Raw genomic sequence first — 21,505 nt, 5'->3', positions numbered from 1 at the left:
GTGAAAACTGTCCAATGACAGAAATTTCAACATTAAAGTATATATAAATATTGAAATACCAATTTTTCCTTTTCTGAAATATAGCATACTTCACAAATTTTTATTCAGACCAAATTTATGAAAATATATAAGAAGATTGACTAGAATGAAAAGGCTGTCACCATAATCACTAGACCACATAGTGGCTTTTATTTAAGGATTAAATTCTTAACAGGATAACATTTTTTTTTCCTGTTTCACTTTCTTCCCTACATCACAGAGAGGAAGCAGCATTAAAAATACTGAAGATCTCTAAATTTCAGCCACCTGCTGTCCCACTGAGCAGGCTTTTTGTCAAAAGGAGAAGCTGGGTGACACAGGTTGAATATTTATCTGCAAATGTAACTCTGTACACTGAATCTTTTTTCCCCTCTCTCTGCTTATATACATTTTGTTTAAGTGGTAATCTTAACAAAATTAATTACACTGAAACTAAAAGTAATTGAATTCTGTCCTAAATGACCCTTTGTAGGAGCCTAGTGGAACCCTAAATTACAGGTATGGGGGCAGCAGCTCTGCCTGTTGGACATAAAACCACATTCTCAAAAATACTAGTGTCAGTCTCAGAGGGCTCCTCTCATTTTCAAATCCCAAAGCAGAGAACACTGAGACCCACTCTAACTTGAAAAAATCTAGGTGTGGTCTACAGGACTTAATGAACATATTACACATAAAAAAACCCAACAAAACAACAAACCCTGAAATGAAATAAATGCATTTCAATCAGTAGGTTCAGGGGTTACCAATGGAAAATGTGACAGGATCAGAGGGAGGTCCAACCAAAGGTCCTTTCCGTAGGTAAACCACAACTTGGTACTGAGCACCAGGAACGAGATTTTCAATGAGGCTGCTGCTGGAATTCACCTAGGAGGAGAGGATCTCATCAGATATGCAGCATTTACTTGATTAATAAAAGAGTATTGAGACTGTACTTGAATGGCTCCAGTTACAAAAGGCATGAATCCAAACACACTGGCAGCAAGAGCTCCATTCATTCAGCCCCACGTGGCAAAACTGTGGCAGTGGTCAGGACTGACCTCACAAATGATCTGACTCAGGGAATTGCACTTGCCTGGGTGCAGAAGGTCAGCTACCTCACTGCAGACCCACTCTCTTCTACTGTCAAAGTTTATGACAATATTCAGGCTACGGTATTCATTTTCAGGTGGTGTTATTCAGGCTGGAGTGTTTAGACCACATGTTTTCAATTAGAGCCTGAGGCTTTCCATCCATCATTGATGCAGCTCTGCGAGCTGAAGGCAGCATTTTGGGGAATCTGTCCTCTGACTGCAATTACTGAATGACTCCACAGTGAAATCAGAGAGGAAATATTCTCTGTCACCTCCCCTCCAAAGCACTACAAACTGTAACTTAGGGGCATTGTGATTTTTCATTTCAGTTTCAAAACATCACTGTTGAAATTTCTGCTGTGCCACACCAGGATTCAGTCAGAGCTGGAGGCAGAATTCCTGACCAAGTGACTCCTGTTCTGATACAACAGGAAGAGGCTCACCTCTTGAAGACTCCAGCAAATGCACAGAGCAGCTTTGAGGAAAAGCCTTCACACATCCTCTCTAGAGCTGCAGGCTGGTATTTCCTACTAATATTTTCTTCACAACCTTCCCAAAGTCTGTATCACAGCCACCTCTGCACTGGTGGCTTATTGCAATGCACATGATTGTATCACTGCCAAGCACAGATTTAGTGAGGAACAGAATTAGTCTTTACCAGCTGCTCTGGAAAGCTAAATCAATTTTAAATCATGCACCATGTTGGAAATGGATAGAACTCTGCACTGAATTTTGCTCTTTTCAGGCTCATCACGGAGAACTCAAACCAACAGCTATTAACAATTCCAGGTATAACAACTTGATAAAATTATATACAAATATATATATAATGACAGAAAGAAACAAATAACTGTATTTAGACTTTTCAACCTACTTGCAGTAAACACACATTCACACATTTACTTTCACAGATTAACTTTAGGTACTTGTTTTTGAGTTTGTAGATGAATCCTGTAGTATTTGTGGAAATTATAAATATGAATGTTTGTGGTTTGTGTTTATAATCACCTACTGTACTTTGCTTCCCATTTAAATGACTGCACTTCTAAGAAATACAAGTAACAATAAGATAACAAGCTGATTCTGAAAAACAATTCTCAAATTGTCACTTCCAAACTTTTAACTTCAAAGCCATTCTTGAACTAAAACTCAAAATTTCTACAGAGATTAATTTTACAAGGCATTTTAAGGGTCACAAGTCCTCTGTATTAATTCAGTTGCAGGGCTGATGATGAAATTGAAGGAAATGATTTCCAAGGATGCCAGCAGTCCCCTCCATTCCCATGGGTGGGCTGAGGGTGCAGCAGGGCAGCTCTGCAGTGCTTTGCAGCCTCCTCCACCACACACATTCAGGGAGCCAGACAGAAGCCATGGCCCTGCTCAGAAAAAGGCTGCATCAGCATCCTGGTGAGGTTGCTGAGATGTGGGCTGAAATCTTTCTAATTGAAGCCATGTGCCACTGACCTATCACAGGCACAGAGTCTGCACTCACTAAGGGTTTCAAGTAGCAGAAAACTGTTAGGTTTAGGGGTTCAGGACTCTTGATGGTTATAAACACATCCCATAAATGACTTGTCCATACAAATCACTGCTGGTCTGAATTGCTATTCCTAGAACTGACACCTTTTTCTATGGATGAAAAGACAAGCTGGCTTCTGATCATCTCAAAACTTCCAGAAATTTTACAGTCTGGCTCTGTACTCAAATGTGGGACAGCGAAGAAATAATTTATGTTGCTTTGATGACAACCATGCATGTGAGCACTTTGCTTATTACAGATGCACTGCAGCACATGCCTGAGTGAAATCACAGCAAGTCCAGCAGAAACACCACTTTACCAACCCTGTGGTGTACTGCACATTCTCATTCCTGCCTGCTGGGCTCTCCCGTCCTCTCAGCACCAGCCACATCCCTCCCTCTGGACAGCAGCTGTCCCTGTCCTCTGCAGCCTCAGAGAGCCCTGGGGCACAAGGATTCTGAACAGCAGCATGATTTTTTTTTTTTACTGGTTTGGAAAATGCTCCAGCTTCTGCTCCTTACCTCAGTGCAGTAGTGCTTTTCAAGCCTTTGGCTTTCCTTTTGCTTCTGGCAGGTGAGGGAGAGCACAGACACGATGGTGCTGTTGCCACTGCTCTCGTGTGACGCCGTCCAGGACGTCAGGGCAGTCGTGGAGCTCAGCACGGTCACCGTCACATGCTGGGGCTTCTCAGTGAGCTCCTCTATCCACTCACCTGTGGGGCCTGGGACATGGCCCAAAAGCACAGGTGAGCAAGGCACTCCATCCATTTTGAGGCACACGTGTTAAAACACCCTTCTTTCAGGGAATTGTTTATTCCCTCTTATAATTATTTATTATTTATTCCCTTTCAGGTGAGGGAGGCTGGATTGGCAGATGTCCACCCACACAGCCCCCAGTAGCAGAAGTGGCAGCCCCTGGGAAAACTTGCAGCAGAGCCCATGACAAGAGAAACATGCCTGTCTGAAAATTCAGAGGGCAGTATTCTCTGCTGACCAGAAACCACCCAGCAGGATCAGATTTGCTCCAAGGGAATGCTTAAAAGCACTGGCAGTCAATAATGTACAGATCATTGACCAATATTAAAGGATAAGCACACAGATTTTTTTTGCCCCTCCACATACTAACACACCCTCCAAGCACACCACGGCCTCAAAGCATGAAAATCAAGTTCACAGAGGTCACCAAAGTGAAGAACCTCATTCTTCATCGGACTTTTTGGAGCACTTGGTGGAGAACACAGCTTTAACTATAGATAAAAGAACAGTTTGGAAAATAGCTAGACTTGGTCAAAATTTTGTATTTCATGAAAACAGCCCATTTTTCTTGTCACTTTTAAGCAATGCTTGTGACCCCTCTCTCCTTGACATTCTTCCTCCATACAACTCTAATGGTAATTTACATTTATTGACAAAATAAAACAAATGCCAGAGCAAGAACATGGTTTAAGATCAGCCTATAATATTTGACTGCTATCTGGATGTAACAAAAATATGTAAACAAGCTAGTAATTTCACAGGATGATTCACCAACCAAGCATTACAAGGAAAATATAAGACTGACACTGGGCAAAATTTACTCACAGCCAAAGACCCACACCCACACAGGTAAAAAAGAGGAATTTGATCATTAGATTATTCTCTGGAGACAGAGGATGTACATGCAGCTCTCACTATTCAGAAACTGTTTCAGTGTTGACATTAAGGCAGCAGAGATGCCTCATGTCATAACCCAGAGCTGTAGTCCCCACACAAAAAGCCTACTTGACCAGACTCAGAATGAAGAATGGAAAAGCAATTTTAACCTAAGAGCATTTGTTCATATCTCCAATTTGGCATTCTACCAGAAATACATATAAAATCTATCTAAACTACTAAGGACCTTGCATTCAACAGAGTAACTAAAATGCCTGCCAAGAACCCTCATTTTGTTGTAAAAGCATGCAAAACTAACTGACAAAACCCAAAAACCAAAGGTTCTTATGTGCTACATGGAAAATTAAAATACCATTTCCTTCCTGTAACACCTTAATACTTTATCCATAATGAGATTAAGGGTCATCCTTAATCTGCCCATCTACACCCCTATAATTTGGGTTAACATGTCCTCATTTCTCTCAGGTCCACAGTTAGCATGGTGGACACATTAAGTATTAAATACCGCTTAATGAAAATTAAATATGTCACATCTTGCAAAATGGAACAACATTTGGTATTAATAGCAATGCTACATATTTATCTACTTTAATGCTTTTCCTACAATGAAGCTGTCCAACTATTCCTAAAGAAAAACAGAAGACAGTGAAATTACAACAGCAGAGACCCTCTCTCTCATGTGCTGTTTTCTGGATGTTTTCCAATTATTGTTTCTTCCAACTATAAAGTTGTTAAAAATGGGAGCAATAGTGGAATTCCTACATGCAGTCCAGCATTATGATGAATTCAAGTCCAAATACCTACTTTTGCAAATGTTATGAGCTACTAAAGGCACAATTTTTATTCATAATATACTGAAGCGCTTGACTACATTTCCTTTTAATAGGATTTTTTTTCTGCCAGCTTTGGCTACTGTGTCTTGTTGCAGTATTCATGGTTTGGGAAGGCATTATCTTTTCACATGCAAAATTGTGCAGTGCTGCAAGTATTCCCCTGTCTCATTCCATGGGCATTCCATAGGGTATATCTACTTCCTTCTGCAGAAAAAGGCACAAAGGTGACCACAGCCATTAGAAGGATAATGATCTGAATTCACCAACACCTGTCTCACTTGCTGATCCAATTGTCAGTCTTGGTATTAGTTTACACAGTAGTGTATTATTACTTTGTCTTTTACTGAATCTCCAGTTAAGAAAGTCTGGGATTCTACAGGGAAATAATAAATTACTTTTTCTCCTTTGAATTTAGCAGGCTGAACCACTTCATCTGCTGTAATTTGCTCTGTGTTCTCTCAGAGACCATTCAATTTCAGAGTTCAGTGTTTAATTGTGCAATTCCCACACTCTCAGCCTGTGCTGCCCTTCATCCCCAACCCAGTACATACTCCAAGAGTAGGAAAGTTAAATATTTCCAAAGCTCTCTGCAACCACCAAATTAATTCTTGGAATTAAATCCTCACTCTGAGAGATGCAAAAGGGAAACTCATTTCACTTCTGAACACTGACAACAACTCCATCACATCGCTTGATTTCCTAAGACTGCCCAGATGGCACAATCAAGGCCCATCCAGGCAGGCTGCAATATATTAATTATTATAATTAATACAATAATATTTATATCAATATTTATAATTATAATTAATGTCTATTTGCACTACATTTCCTGATCTGGCACAGGGAATTCCAGATGACCAGACCCTTGTGATCCATCAGCAGGTGTTAGGAATACCACAGTGGTCAAACTCTGTAAATTGCAGCTATGTTATTCGGGGAGGAAAAGAGGAGTTTGATGAGATACTTACTGATGTAAAAGCTAAGTGTTTTTGCTGATTGACTTCCCCGAACTTCACAAGAGCCAGAGGAGCTGAATGTTGTAACAGACAACTTGTATTTTCCTGGTTCTTTCAGTTCAGCAACAAATTTGTGAGTGTCCTCACTCACTGTCAAAAATTCTGTGGAGTTCTCTAAATAAGGAGGGAAAAAAATGTAGATTAATTGAAATTTGAAAGGTATCAGCCACCAGGAGAATTATTTACATTAGAAATGCTAATCCTGTTTCAGCTGTGGGATTAAAAGGTATCCAAAAGGACTTTATTCAAACAGTGTGGCAATATGTGCAGCAGTATAAATCTTGTTTAACAAAAGAGAACTGCAAGCTGTGGTTTACTCCTGCCCAGCCAAAAGTAGATGCTGCTGAATGCAAAAACTCCTCAAGAAATACATGGGATCTAACAAAGCCCTCTGAAGCACAGTACTGTATAATTGATAATTCAGAGGAGACAAGCACCAATGGAATTACAGAAAAGGAGGATGAGAAGGGCACAAGGCTCGGCTTTACCTTCCCTTTCAATATTGATGTGGAAACCATCAAAGGCAGTAGGGGGCTTTGGAGGCAACCAGGTCAGCACCATCTGCACAGGAAGGAAGGGAGGGGGCTCTGCTGTGGGTCTGCCAGACGTGTTGGCATCAGTGGCTTCATAATCCCTGGAACCTGCGTTGACAAATTCCTCCTCCCCCTCGGAGGACTCGGCCTCGCTGGACCACCAGGATGGCTGCGAGCTGGTTCCAAACTCGCTGCTGTTGGAGTGCTCATCCAGCCAGGCTGCAGAGGTGTTGGCTGCTGGGATTGCAGTAGGGCTCTCAGAAGGATGGCTGGGCTGCTCTTTCCTCATGATCTCCTGCGGTCCAATGAAGGATTCTTCCGCGAAATTCCCGCTGTGCTCCTCCCAGTTGTTTCTGTTGATTGGTACGATCTGAACGGAAATGTTTCGGGGTGGGTAAGGAACTGAAAGAGAAGCAAGGGATGGGCTTTTAATGGCTGTGTCCTGTGCACCTTTAAATGTATTAATTCCCCAGACAAATAGCATTCTCCTAGGGATTGTTTGAAATGACTTGTTCTTACTAAGATCCTCCCTTCTCTTGCCTATTCTTATACATGTACCAAAGTGACTGTGGTGGGATCAAGATGAGTATAAATTCACAGCATTATCACAATAAAGAATGCCAGGAAGTAAAGTAGATGTGAAGTCACAGTAAATCAAACTTCAGTGCAAGGCTACTCCAGTGTGAATTTTTAACAGTGAATCTTTATTGTGTCTTCCAGGAAGTTCTCGATCATGGAAAAAAAGCCCACTTCTGTAGAAATGAATTTAAACATGCAAAAAGAATATATGGCATAGCTCATATTTTAAAAAATAACCTTGCTGTAGGGCTTTTCATATGCTTTTAGCAGCCACCTTTTCACAAGCATTAAACATCAGTTTAAAATTTAATATTAGTGAAAGCTTGATCTTAAGATTCGGGTCTCCACAAGACAAGATTCTGGCACGCAAAGAAGTTACTTCAGCTGATGCCAGGAGGTGAACACACAGCATTTTGTCTGTCTCACTGTGATTGCTTCTCTGCCTCTCCTTACACACTCTGAGTATCCTCTGCAAATAATTTTGCCTGCCACCTTTTAAGTTGGCACTTTACAGCACATTAATTTGTTCAAATCCCATCCCATCCACGGCCACTAATAGAAAACCAGACTCTACATTCTCATTGCAGTTCATGTGAAAAATGAGGCATGGGAGGGCAGCAGAAAAAAAAAAAAAAAGGGATCCTGTTGGTTATGGTTCAATATCTCAACAACTATATTTAAGATCTTCAGGACAGAACTCAGCTGGTATCAGCTGGCTGAGTTCTGTACAAGGCAATGGACCAACACCAGTGTATTCATCTGAAGATTTGGCCTTTTGATTTTATCACTGGTACATTTCACTTTGGACCCTGATAAATGTCTGCGGTCCAAGAGATTAACAAAAAAGTTTTGGGCACCATCCCAGGACCAAATTAAATTAGTTCTGGACCCTGAACAAACGTAATTTTCAGCCTTTGCAACATTGCTGTCTTGGAAATTAAAAGTTCATGCTTCAGGGCACAGAGTGGCCGCCAAGTTGGGCAGCTCTGACATTCTTCTCCGTGATGGAAAAGGGCACAGTGAGGAAGGTCTTCTCGAGCAGTGCAGCTGTGATTCACTGCACAAGGAGACAGACCAACAGAGACAGATCAATAGTCTGCTCAGTGCAGCTATTCCTGTGGCATAAAAATTCGTTCCTAGCACAAGGCTCGGGATACCTCACGTGAAGCAGAAGTTGTTTTGTAAGAAGCAAGCTTTACAGCAGGAACACTCACACAAATTTCCCTCTGAGCTGTTTGCATACACAAGCCTTTGGAACAGCCACAGCATCCTCCTCCCGTGCCCCCAAGACTGCTCCCACACAGACCCTGCTCTCTGTGGGATCAGTCCCCTCCCCACAGCAGCAAGAAAAGCAGAAATACAGACTTTGGAAGAAATGGTGTGTAAGAATTTTCATCACCTGTTCTGTGCTGTTTGGGCTCATGCTGGACCCCACTGTATTCCACGAGCGTGCTCTTGTTGAAGGTTGCTTCTGACACCAACTGGAATGTGATGTTACTGTAGCATATGCCTGGCAGCCAGTGATTGAAAACTGTTTTACCTTTAAAGAAATCTGCAGAAGGTTTAAAGAGAAAAGAAGGAAGGAAAAAAAAAGCGGATAATGCATCAAATGTTCGCTTTCTGATAATGTGACTGCACATGGTGAATGGGCAATGTTTTAGATGTTTAAACATTTTTCAGCCTGCTCTGAGACATGAAATTGTAATAATTCAGTTTGCCAACACTTTTCCTGGCTGTCAAAGCCACTTTGCTACTAGAAAAAAGAAAGACCAAAAAAAAAAAAAAAAAAAAAAGGCCCAGCACAAGAAACATGAGCTGCTTTTCACTGGCAAGGGAACTGAATCTGGCAACCTGCTCCACGTGACACTGAATATCTCAAAGAGCATCTGACAGTTCCTGCAGACCTTTAACTGCTGCACGCAAAAGGTCTTTTTTTTTTTTTGCTGTTTTTTGCTGACTGAAGCCCAGCATTTGTGGGAGATGTTCAAAGGAACACGCGCCTGCAATCGAGTGGTGCTGAGGGCTCGGCTCACGTCCACCACACAGGAGGGCTGAAGAGAACTTGCTCAGGGCTATCTGTGTGCAAGCTGATTAGTGAATCTCCTAATTTAAGCTGACTCTTTTATTTATCAGCAGCTTCAGCGCTACAGCCCCCAGAACTATCTATTAGCTGTAGAGGAGAAAAATTACTGCTGGTGTCCCTTTTGTTCTCTGCAAAGAGGTCACCTGTATTTTCTACCATGATCCAGACTTTATCCTTCCTAACTTCTGGCACTTTACAGCACTGAGAAGAGGATTTCTAGCCCCATTTTGTATTGAAGCAAAGAGACTCCCAAATTCTCTGACCTCCTTCCAGAGGTGTGTATCTACCTCTGCTGAGTTTAAAGAGATCTTCCAGTGATGAGTCTTCTATTCTGGGATCCTTAATTCAGTGCCTAAAATTCAATTCAACACCTACTGGATTGCCCAAAGATTTTGATTTTGGATTTTTCTGCCACTATGGGATGTTAAACCATTAGGGGTTTCAGGGTCTACAAGGCATGTGGGTGCCTTCCTCACCTCTTAGGATGCTTCCCACAGGACATTTACAGTCCCATTCATATCTCTGAGACAGATACTGTGCTTAAGATATACTGCAGAGCAAAAGTTGTAAACAAATACAATTGTTGTAAACAATATGGAAGGGTTCAGTCACAAACAAATAAAAAAGAAAGCAGAATTTGCTCTTGTTTAGATCATTCAGGTGGTTAGGTTGGTTGTTTGCTTAGGCTGACTGTCTAGACTGTTAGATTGATTGCCCTTGACTAGATTATTTTAGGAACATTGAAATTTCTATTCTGCAGCAGGGTTTTTTAGCTTAGGGACAGCACTGGATGCTGCATTGATGTACTCTACAGCACAGCACTGTGTCACTGCAGGGTGACACAGAACCACCAGGCTTGATCCTGTGCCAACAATCAACTTTATTGAATGGGTTTCCCTCCTCTGGGACATCCCAGAGCTTTCCTATCAGCTACAGACCAAAGAGGGAACCTTGGCCAGAGGGAAGAGCCTGGGAGCTTTTGTATTGCTTTGAAGTGACACATAAGCACCAGGGACTGGGGATGCCTTTCCAGGCTAATTTCAGACTGAATACAAAAATCCAGACCAATGAGTCTTCCTCTAAAATCCAAAAGAAAGGGAACATCACTAGAACTAGAATTCTAGCAATTTAAAAATCCCAAGTGAACCACCAGCTCAATTCAAAGACCCATCCCCTACTTCACAACATAAAAGGACATCACCAGAAACACAAATCATTGTATAAATACATGTCAAAACTCCATCTAAGGCCACTGTTTTGGATGTTTCTAGGCAGAGTTAGCATTAAATTTTGGTGAAATAGTTTCCACCTACCTTTGTAGAGCATTGTTCGGTAGTCTTTTCCTTCCCAATAGCTTATATTGACCCTGGTAAAAACATTGTACTTCTCTGGGTACTGAATTTCAAACAACACTCCTGTTTCTGGAGATGGCTTGTAATCATAGATAGAAACATTGCTCACAGGAAGTGGTTCTAAAGGACAGACAAACAAAAGGGGGGAAGGAAGGAAGGGGCAGATTAAGAGGCAAACTGAGTTATTTGCACATAAACAATATCAATGAAAATAAATGCTTTTGTAGGTATGGCACAGGCACTCTTAAATCTACCAGGTGATATCTGAGGCTTCACTGAGGTGTGAGGAAAAGCTACTGGGACCTTGTCAAAACCAGTATTTTTATATTTCCCCCTTTAAATAATGTATTTTCTTAACACTTATGCTTTAACAGCAAAATTTCCATATTTGACATTAAAAAAAGTTATTATTTAAGCACTCACAGTCATGACCTTAGAAATATTTTCATATTTAATACTTGTCAATCACGTAGAAGTGCCCAGACAAAACCAACACAACACTTGAAACTGCTTGTGACTTCAGCAGAAATGTAGAGCTTTCAAGATGAGCTGAGAAAACTATCAGTGTAATGACCAAAGGAAGCTACACGAATAAGGATTTCCTATTTTGGTATCTGTACATTTCTTTATTTCACAGGTAGCTATACAATCTATTCCCACCATGTGAGAAGGCCACAATCCTTATATGTTTATCCACATCAAACTTCTAAATAAACTACCATTATTTTAAAGATGAATAACTGAGGTACAGAGAAGTAAAGTGGTTTATTGGAGGGCACAGGGAAAGCCTGTGCACAGGAAGGAGGTAAGTCATGAACTGCTGCTCTGCACCCAGAGTCAGGCAGGCCACAAAAAGAAAAATATCCTGTGCCCTGTGATCTGAAATCCAAACCAGTGCAGCTCCATCAGCTGAGGAAAGCCATGTCAGTTCACTGCTGCATTGTTGCTGACAATAAGAATGTCACATTTTTATTCAGCCTTCTCTATTCATTAAAAAACCCCAAGAAAAACTAAAAGAAAGAACAGCTTTTGTTCAATGCTCTCCTTAGCAAGAAAAAATTGACAGCAACCCAATTATCCCGTGGTTAAGGGGTCCAAGCAAGGGTACACTGTTAGCTGAAATTTGTCATAGTAACATATTTTAATAGAGATAGTTAATGCAATTATGCCTACATCCTTATAAAGATTAACATGTTGATTTAGTTCTTGCACACTACAGGGATCAGATTGCAAAATTCAGGCTGTTGATTAGCACAGTCTTACAGGACCCATTTGAGTCCAAAATTCTGCTGCTGTAGGCCCAGGAGAAAAGGTAAAAAAATATTTTTTCCCCAAAGATCATACAGTCACAACAGGCAAGAAAAAGAGCAGATGAAATGGGAAGAACAGTATCAAAAGTGGAATTATCCCACAGGAGGTGGAGTGGCTTGATCAAAGATCGAAAAGCAAGACTGTAGTGAAAGAGAAAACTCAATCCAAATGACCAGCAGCATATTTTCACTACAGCTTTAAGTTTCTAGATATGATGAGAAACAGAGAAGAAAAAACAACTGGGAATAAAACCATAGATGCAAACGGAATCTGTCACCAAAACCAATGTGTCATCATTTCTAACTTTGCCAGAGCATGGAAATGTAATAGTGTGGGGTTATTGAACTATTTCTCATGGCATTATCTCCATTAGATACATATCAGTATATTTGTACATTAACCACTTACAAAGAGAAACTCCCCATCTCACAGATACCAACAGGCACTTCAGTGATCTGTGAAGATTCTGCTGACATTTCATGAGAGCCCAGAAATAAACAGGAGTAAAGCAGGGCACAGGAAACAAAGCCCACCCTCTTCTTTCTGCCAACGCTCTTCCCATTGCTTACTCCGAAATAAATAGTGGAAATGACTCCCCACATGGCCAGAGGGTTCATATCACAGCTCACCCAGCACACCAGAGTGGTTTAAATGTTAATAACAATCTCTAAATAGCACAGTGCTTATGTGCAGTCATCTCCCACGTTGGCGGGTGTGCCCTGGGCTTTCTCCTGCTCTCTCGTTCACATCTGAGGTCTCCTCATTTCTGAAAGAATTACTGAAACTTTCTTGTGCCAGTGATTCAATTACCCCATTTATTCCTTCCTACAACAAATCAAATAAAGGATGGAAGCTATATTCATTTTTAATCCAGATGATTTTTCCTCCTGATGCTTTGATTTAATTAAGCAACAATTGAATTAAGTGGTAATCACCACAGACTCTCTTTCGTGTCGCTATCTTCCGCTCACTATCCTCCCCTTGCTCGTGGCTGATGTTAGCAGAGCTGCATGAGTGACATAATGCAATTTAAAGATCCTCCCATTATCTTACTTCCTTCAGCACCAAATCTTCACATCAAAAGCTATTTGCACACTGTGAAATTAAAAGAACGCTCAGCAGATAACCATCATGTTCTGTCTTTCACTTACTAACTGCTCCTAGGGCTATTAAAATTAAAGAATATGTAAAATGCCACTCTTTACTATCTATATTTATAATTCAGAGCATAAACAGTCTGGTTTTTAATTTAACTATTTTCAGTGTTTAGGATCCAGCTTGTCACAGATTTCAGTGGCTGTCAAGAAATAGCCTAAATAAAGTGGAATCACAGAAATGTAATACTTAGAGCTTTATAAAAGCCCTGTACTACATTGAAGTGATATTACAGAAGGGATTTAGAGCATTTCACTGTTCCTCTAATAGTTTAAAATACCTCTTCACTTACAATCTCTTTAGTTTTAGACTTGGAGATTATATTATACACACATAGACGAGATTGCAGGATCAAGACCTGAATTTACCATTTTTCATAGTGTCTCAGAATTTGCTGCTTCTGTAGCAGCTGCTTTCTCATTTTATCTGTTTACAGGAAACTCAGCTTCTCTGTTTATCCTGGACTTTCCAGCATTTTGCATTTAGCATATAACTTGCATTACACAAGCATCAAGACAGCATAATAAATGTGCCTAACATCTTCCTTCAATGCCCTGGAAAATTCTGAATGCTAAATCCTCCATTAATGCATCCAGTTTGTGTCAGACACATTAATATTTGCAATTCAGGAGGGAAAAAAAACTGCTGTGAAAATAAGTACCATGTTTCAATCCAAATCAATTTGTTTGTAATATGTGAAGATTGGGTCACTCTACAAATTGAATTGATTATTGCTGTAGCTTAGAATATAACATCACATGTGGGACTGAGATCTCTTGCTTCTGGAACACAGATTAATCATTATTTACCTCCATATTGTGACTTTTATAAAAAAGATGTCCCATTAATGGAGTGACCTAACCCCATGGGTAATTCCCTTTATTTACAGAAAGAAGTTGTGAATTATGTAATTTTCTCCCCAGAATGACAATATTTACGTAGCTGTTTCATTTCTGTGAAATGGGAGTAAGCCACAGGCAGGGTAAACCTTCCATTATGCTGTAAACTTTAGGATGCTTTATCTCTTGTTAAAAAGAAACCATCTTTGATATTAAAGAAGCTCTTGTTCAATATTCGGAGAACACAATGTTCAAGTTTATGATGGGTAATAGTGATACTGTGCTTATGAAGGGGGAATGCAAGTGAAAATAATACCTGAGCAATGATGCCATATAGTGCAATTTCTACATGGCCACATAGGGTGATAAATAAAAAGATGACACAACCTAAAAAATAATGTCACAAGAACAAAGGCATTTCTATTGTTCTTGAACAGATTTAGGCCAACTGTTTAGATCCTCCTTACAATGCAAATTACAGCAGGTTGCAGCTCTTTCTGTTTCTTTGATTCTGATGGAGAAGTTTTTTCACCCTAAAATTAGAGGATAACATGGTTTATTTGCTGGGACAAGATGAGCACTAATGGACCCAGATGCTGTTGTGAGTTACATTTCAAAGTTAGGGCTGCCACAGATAACCAGCCTTTTTAAAGGTGTTCTACATCATCCTTTAAGAAAGAAAACCATGAAAGGCTAAAGCTTTACATTTCATTAAGGAAAAAAAACCCTCTGAAGCTCTGAGTTAAAGAACCCTGATCCATTAAGAAGCCAGAGGAAAGGACTGGACCTGCTGAATCACTTCCTGCAGCATCTGGCACGATGACAAGAGAGCATTAACTGGGTGTAATGCCAATTACTTTCTGAGGGCTGGAGATCAGAGTCTCAGGCAGCAGCTGTTGGCCTCTCGAGGAGAATATTTTTGTAGGACACACAGAGGCAGAACTCCCCCTAAAGGGAATATATTTCACAGTCATGTATGTAAGGAACCATCAGCTTTTGAAACAATGAGGCATTTTACCACTCAGAACTCCTAATCATCAGCTAAAATAAAAGCCAGGCAGAGCTGCTCTTAATTACCAGAGATCCTCAGATCCAGATTTTTCCAATTCCCAGCAGAGACACATTTTTTCCTGCAGCACACAATAGTTTTGCAATGAACTGCTTTCCCCATTCCTACAAATGTATAAACATTATTTTCTTTCACAATATAAAGTTGAAAATGCATATGAAAAGAAAAAAAATGGAAGATGCTATGACTCACCCTGGGAAGAATAACATAAGGCTTCAAGCTGGGAAAATGTAGGATGAGTGGGTGAGAATATCAGTCACTGATTTTACAGATGTGCTCCTCATTTATTTCATAAACTACTTTAAAATCAATTAGTAATAAAGTGGAATTTTCAGTCAAGTATTTAAAACACAAAATAAATTATACAAATTCCAGAATTACTTCATCCCCATTTAAAAGCCAAAGCTCCAAGAGCAGAGGAAAGCAAACCTGAAAGAGTTGTGTGAGATACCAGAACTACAACATTGCCCAGGCTGAAGAATGGAAGGAAGGTGACTTTGACAGGCACAGCACAATTGCACTCACAAGAATCCAGCCAGGAGGGTGAGATTCTCACAACTATTCTTGTCAAAACCATTGCAAGGATGTTTAAAAAGCAATCATGGTTTCCATTTTTCTCCTTCAGTGATGTACTGAGCCAAATTTGCTGAATACAACTTTGCTACAGAATCAGAAGCAAAAAGTGCTATTTTGTGCTAAAAATCCATGTTACAGGCTTCTTATCTAAGAGTTTTCAAATAGCTCATCCTTTTCATTGCAACAATCTGAACCACAGAGCCTAAATGAGGAAATTCTATAGCTTGTGGTATTTTTGATTAAAGTGAGAAAACCCTTAAATTCTTCAAATCAGAGCTGCGCAGTCCTGTAGAAAACGACCAAATTAACAATGGAATGCTCAAAAGGAACACGTACACATGAACATGTGCATGGATGACACGCTCACATGCAATACAAGGAGGTGATCCAAGACAGCCAGGATGGCTTCGTTAAGGGCAAATTGTGCCTGACAAATCTGGAGGTTTACATTGAATATGAGGAAAAACCTCACTGAAAAGGTGGTCAGGCACTGGAATAAACTGCCCAGGGAAGTGTTGAATTGCCACCCCTGGAAGTGTTCAAAGAATATGTGGAGGTGGCACCTGGGGACATGGTCTGGTGACGAACTTGACAGTTTTGGGTTAACAGTTGAACTTGATTATCTTAGAGGTCTTTTCCAACCTAAATGAGTCTATGATTCTATGTTACAGGTATATTTTTGTGACATGATTTTGTATTTTTATATGTACATATTTATGCCCATATATTTCTATTAAGAGTTACACTTATATATGCCGATATATAATGTATAAAATATATATTTTGTTAGCTTTTCAAGTCTTTTCTGGCCAGAAACCTTTAAGGGTTAAAACAAAAGTCTTCTAAATGGGTTTCTTGCCAATTCCCCTAGAGGTAGTATATTGATGGGAGACATGAACAGGAGAAAGGAAATGTCATCAGGATTTACCACCAGAAAACAGAGGTCTTTCACAACTCCCACTGAATTTCTAAGTAGGCAATGTCTTTGAGGCACCTTGGTCTTGTTTTGGTGAGCACTTTTTAGGTACACAAAGCTCTGTGTAAAACTCAAACCTCTAGCACACATTGAAAAGTCTCCTTTGCAGACTCCAGGATATCCCAAAAATCTCTTGTGAGCACTGCCTTGGGAATAACCACATTGGCATCACTGGCTATCCTGCTTGATTTATTTTGTGACAGCCTAATGAATGGGGTCAATCTGCCACTGGTAAAGCTCTCCTGACACCAATGGAGTTAAAACAGGAATTAATTTGTACTGAAGTTAATTGCAATGTGCCATTCTTTCATGTGTAAGATACAGATGGAAAAATTTAGATAGTTACATGTCTTTGCATGATTAAATAAACCAAGAATATTAAACAGTCAGAGAGCATAGGGCAAAAAGAAAAATATACATCTGTCTTAATTATTATCTGCCAAAAAAATCAAGTTAATTGATAGTCATAAAATTATGAAAAAAAGGCATTGCACAATACCAATAAGAGGGGGGAAAAAAGAAAAAATCCCAGCAACAAACCAAATACCACCTCATGAATTTTGTAGGAGAAACCAGGGGTCACAACAGGAGTTTTAAGATCTCAAAACCTGAAGGGTATTGAAACACCTTCAAAATCTCACCCTGCCACGCTGCCTTTTCATTCCAAATTTACTTTCAGTCCTGTAGCCTTGTGCTCCAAAAGATGAACTTGGGAGCAAAGGCTGCTACAAGAGAGCCAGCACTCATCAGTTTGCCTGACAGAAAATATCACAGAGGAGATTGGATCCTTTCCCTTCCAAAGCTCACCATTTACAGCCTACTTTTGGAGTTCAGTGCAGCATCCTGCAGGACTGCCCTTTCATTCTCAAGAACGTGGTTGTCTCTCTGTTGAGTCAAAACCAGAGAAATCCCCAGTTCTCTCTCTGTTACACGGCTCCCACTGGCAGCCCTGGCTGAGTGCCAGGATCCCTGGTCCTTCCAAGGTCTGGGGGAGCAGCAGGACACCCCAAATGCTGCCAGCACACCCCATCAGACAGGTGGTGAAACCATCGAGCCTTGGAGGAGGGAGAGTGACACAGGACATGACCTTGGAGCCCCCAGACTCACACGTTCCCAGAACACCTTGTGGAAACACCCCAAGCCAGAAAAGGGAAGCCTGGAGCTGGCTCTGGTGGGCTGAGTGACTCTGGCTTCCTTCTTCCTTCAGAGATTCCCTGCACAGCAGCGTGTGCACCATCTGCCAGCTTGGATCACACCTTCCTTGCTACCAGAGACCCTCATGAGCTCTGGAAATCAAAGAGCAATGAGTTCTGCCACACAACTGCAAATGCAGCACCTAAAACCTGCTAAGAATACATACTGAGGCATTTTTCTTCCAGTTGTATATGACAACAGATGCTTTAATTATTTTCTTTGAAGAAAACAAACACAAAATAGAAAATTGCATTAAAATTACTACTTTGCTTACAAGGTTAAAGCAGTCAAAGGAAAGGAAATTCAGGCTGCCTGTGAACCCTGAAATTATTCAGTTCTTGTACTACCCAACAACATGATATTTTTCCCATGGGACCCTTCATGGTTTTCCTCATCAGGGCACAACTTGAGTACACAAGGGAAAGCTGAAGAATGTGTAGATGATGCAAAATGTTGTTACTCCTGAATTTTAGGCACCTCACTCAATAACACAGGAACCGACTTTAACATGCTTTGAATGCTATTACTGTGGATAGGGTTTCCTCATTGCCAAAATAATACAGGCACAAAAAATAATAACAATTCCTCAGATGTAATACAACTAAAACTACCTATACAATCCAATGTGCCATTTAGGGGAAAGAAAAATCTGAAAAATTAGTCTGGCTCTGTCCAAACAGATTTTTTTGTCATCTTTCTTCCAGATGAAGAAATAATTTTCTATTCCACAAATTGTTTTCAATTTCCGGGCTGGCAAATGGAACCTCAGAGCCAGAAGCACAGCTGGAAATCAGTGGTACTTAGTACAGTGACAGAGCAAAGAAAATCACACCCAGGATCAATGCACCTGGAAATAGTAAGAGACAGGCTACTAGAAATGTGTTCTCCATCACAAACACCTTCGGCTGTACTGGCAGAAACACATGGTTTTGGTGACTGGTGTCTGCTTTCCTAGTATTGCTTCCATATATTAGCAGTCAAAGAACAACGTTACAGCATTTAAAACAGAATAAAACTCATGAAATGAGAGGAGCACTTACACTGAAATGTCAGTCAACACTGGTCGTGCCCTTTTCTAGATGTTTGGAACTCCTGGTTAGAAGGGTTTAGGATGAACATCTGAAAAGGGGGGTTCATTCATCACACTGTTTTAGTATTTTACACCTCAGTGTTCAGGAAGGGCCAGCCAGGGAAAGGGAAACCTAAAGCCTTTCCTTGCTTTCTGCCCACACCTTGTGAATTTTCACTAACACCTTGTCAAGGATTCTTCCCTACTGTTCTCACACAGGAATGCATCCGACACACATTGAAAAGAAACAAAACCAACCTTCTTCACAAGAACTTCTGGGGGAAAAAAAAGCCACGCACACAGACACGAAAGAGAAGAAAAGAAGAACAAGATGTTACTTACTGGTTAACACAGTGATTGACCTCGCTGACTTGGAAACCATGTTTGAGTTGACCACCAAGAGAGTCACTATGTAATACAGGCCATGGTATTTGGCATTGAACACCACAGGGGCAGGTAAAGTGCTATTGAATTCGTCAAACTGGAAAAAGTAGTTCTTGGATTCTCCAGCTATCTTCACAACGTAGACAGAGGACGAGCTGACCACGTCTGATGCCTCCAGGGACACAATGATACAATTGTCTTCTCGGACAGCAACTTGGAAAGGCTCTGCGCTCTACAAAACAAGAATACAGAGTTTGTTGAAGTAAAATCTAGTATTTTACTTTCACCTATTTCCCTTGTTATTCATAAGATATCATGTTAATTTGGAATAAAGTTACATCTTATATTCAATGGGAGAGTTAACATCAAACAGGAGCAATTATTTGAGGCTGCAATTCACAGTCAGCCAGAGCCCACAGGTATCTGATTATCAGAGGCCACTCTCTCTGCAGCAGAGGCTGGGTCCTGCTGTGTCCTTTCTGATGCTCCACATACTCCATTCCTTGCATCCTGAGGAATAAAGCCTCAGTCATCCTTTCCTGAGGAAAGGTGAAGTAGAGCAGAAGAAGGATGAGATTGTAAAGGGTATCAGGGCAAGAGGATTTCCAAAAAAGTTAATGTCATTTAAATCCGGCCAAAAAAAGAGGTGATTAAATCAAGCCTCTTTTATATTGCAGAAACAGGATCATGGATTCCTCAACACAATATATTCTGAAAACCTACAACTGAAGAATAATTTTTGGTACTGCCTAAGCTTTTGCAAATGGATATTGTATTAAACATATTTGCCCATTTCAGCAAGTGCTAAGCAGCTCTCACCACTATGTCCATAGTTTTGGCTGGCACTTTTTTATTTCCTAAGCTACAGCATTTAATTTTCAATATTTCTTTTATTAGTGGTAGAGAGAAAGAAGCAATTTAACCTTGTTTTCATGTATCATGAGCATGTTAAGCCACTGCCAGCTGAAAACACTTTCCTTTTTATTCATTTCAAACCAGCTGTCAGGAGAAGCACTTGTTCTCTACAGGAATTTCAAAACAGATTCATGCTAATTAACAAGAAGGAAAAGTTCAAGCTTACTTTAAGAGTTGCCTTTTTGTTTATTAGACCACACCACAGCTTATAATTATTTTACCCCCCATGAAAACTGTAATATCTGATATATTCATTTCCCAACTCCACAGTATTTTTTTCCTTCATGTTTCATGAGAGCTCTCAGGGAAAGGTGGAAAAGCCAGGCTAGTTTGCAACTTCTTTGATCAAGTTGCTCCTGAACCAGAAAGAGCTGGAGACCTCCTTCAGAGATTAATTCTAGCAGCCTGACTACCTCCTATTTTCTTGTGGTTTAGTGCTTGTTCTTCCATAAAAACAATATTACTGGGATTTATGCTGCAAGAACCAGGATGCCTATTTGAAATTCACACATCTGGTGTTGCCAAATCCTGACATTCAAAAAACACTTCCAAAAAAAAAAAAAAGGCAAAAAACCCCCACAACAACAACAGAAATAAACCCACCAAGGATAAATAAGATAAATAATTGGTTCTAGGAAGTGTAAGATTTAAACCAGCAGCAGTTTGTCTTTACATGTATTGATGGTATTATCACTGGGCTTTGACATTTACAGTGCACCTAAGGTTATACCACCCTAGAGGCAAAGCCACAGGCTTGAGACAGAGCCCCTAAGCAAACCCTCCCATCTGATCCAAGAGGAGAACAAGGCACAAAGCACATAATCAGCCCAACCCAAAGAGGATAACCTGTCTAGACAGCGCCAAGCCTGACATTAAAAACAAAGGCAATGCAACTTCAGCTGCTGACTTGAGGCTTGCTTTAGCTAGTCTTTTAATTACTTTTCAGTTGTTAAAATTGCATCTGCCAATGTTACCAGTGGGAGAATATTTTGGTAGGGAAGTCCGGGTAATTTTTCACAGATGGCAAAACGATTGTTCCAAAAGGTTTATAATGTAAGACTACAACTACAAAAAAGCTTCCATGTGTTTTCCCCAGCCTGAGCTGAATTCAACAGGCTTACCCTTGAGCAGAGCAAAATTCTACATTTCAACTGGTTGTATTTTGCCTTAAATCCCAGCCTAGCATTTAGATTCACACAGACTCAAACATTTAACTGGGGATTATGCTTAGATCTGGTCAAAACCAAGTAGAAGTTCTCTTATCCTTCCTTCCTGCCTATTTTCTTTCCACTAAGAAAATGTGGAATCAATCCTACTTCAGCCCTCCTAGTGCAGGAAGAC

The 21,505-nt window shown here is 40.3% G+C and overlaps 1 protein-coding gene across 5 annotated transcripts in view; it reads right to left on the bottom strand.

Moving 5' to 3' along the window:
• Positions 1-21,505, bottom strand: part of PTPRO (protein tyrosine phosphatase receptor type O) — a 172,680-nt gene that overhangs the window by 42,569 nt on the left and 108,606 nt on the right. For 4 of the 5 annotated variants that reach the window (XM_064421348.1, XM_064421350.1, XM_064421349.1 and 1 more), the window contains 7 exons: positions 19,208-19,481; positions 10,638-10,796; positions 8,641-8,793; positions 6,618-7,064; positions 6,082-6,243; positions 3,150-3,349; positions 783-903 (listed from right to left, as the gene is read on the bottom strand). In XM_064421348.1, the coding sequence (XP_064277418.1) occupies positions 783-903; positions 3,150-3,349; positions 6,082-6,243; positions 6,618-7,064; positions 8,641-8,793; positions 10,638-10,796; positions 19,208-19,481 (1,516 nt within the window). Of the gene's footprint in view, positions 1-782; positions 904-3,149; positions 3,350-6,081; positions 6,244-6,617; positions 7,065-8,640; positions 8,794-10,637; positions 10,797-19,207; positions 19,482-21,285; positions 21,490-21,505 lie in introns of those variants that run through there. The other variant, XM_064421352.1, reaches the window with a different exon arrangement.

Source organism: Passer domesticus, chromosome 5 (genome assembly GCF_036417665.1).
Source record: "Passer domesticus isolate bPasDom1 chromosome 5, bPasDom1.hap1, whole genome shotgun sequence".
NCBI classification, from domain to species: Eukaryota; Metazoa; Chordata; class Aves; order Passeriformes; family Passeridae; genus Passer; species Passer domesticus.
Note: the sequence above shows the minus strand (reverse complement) of the source record. Positions and strands in the feature narration are given on the sequence as shown.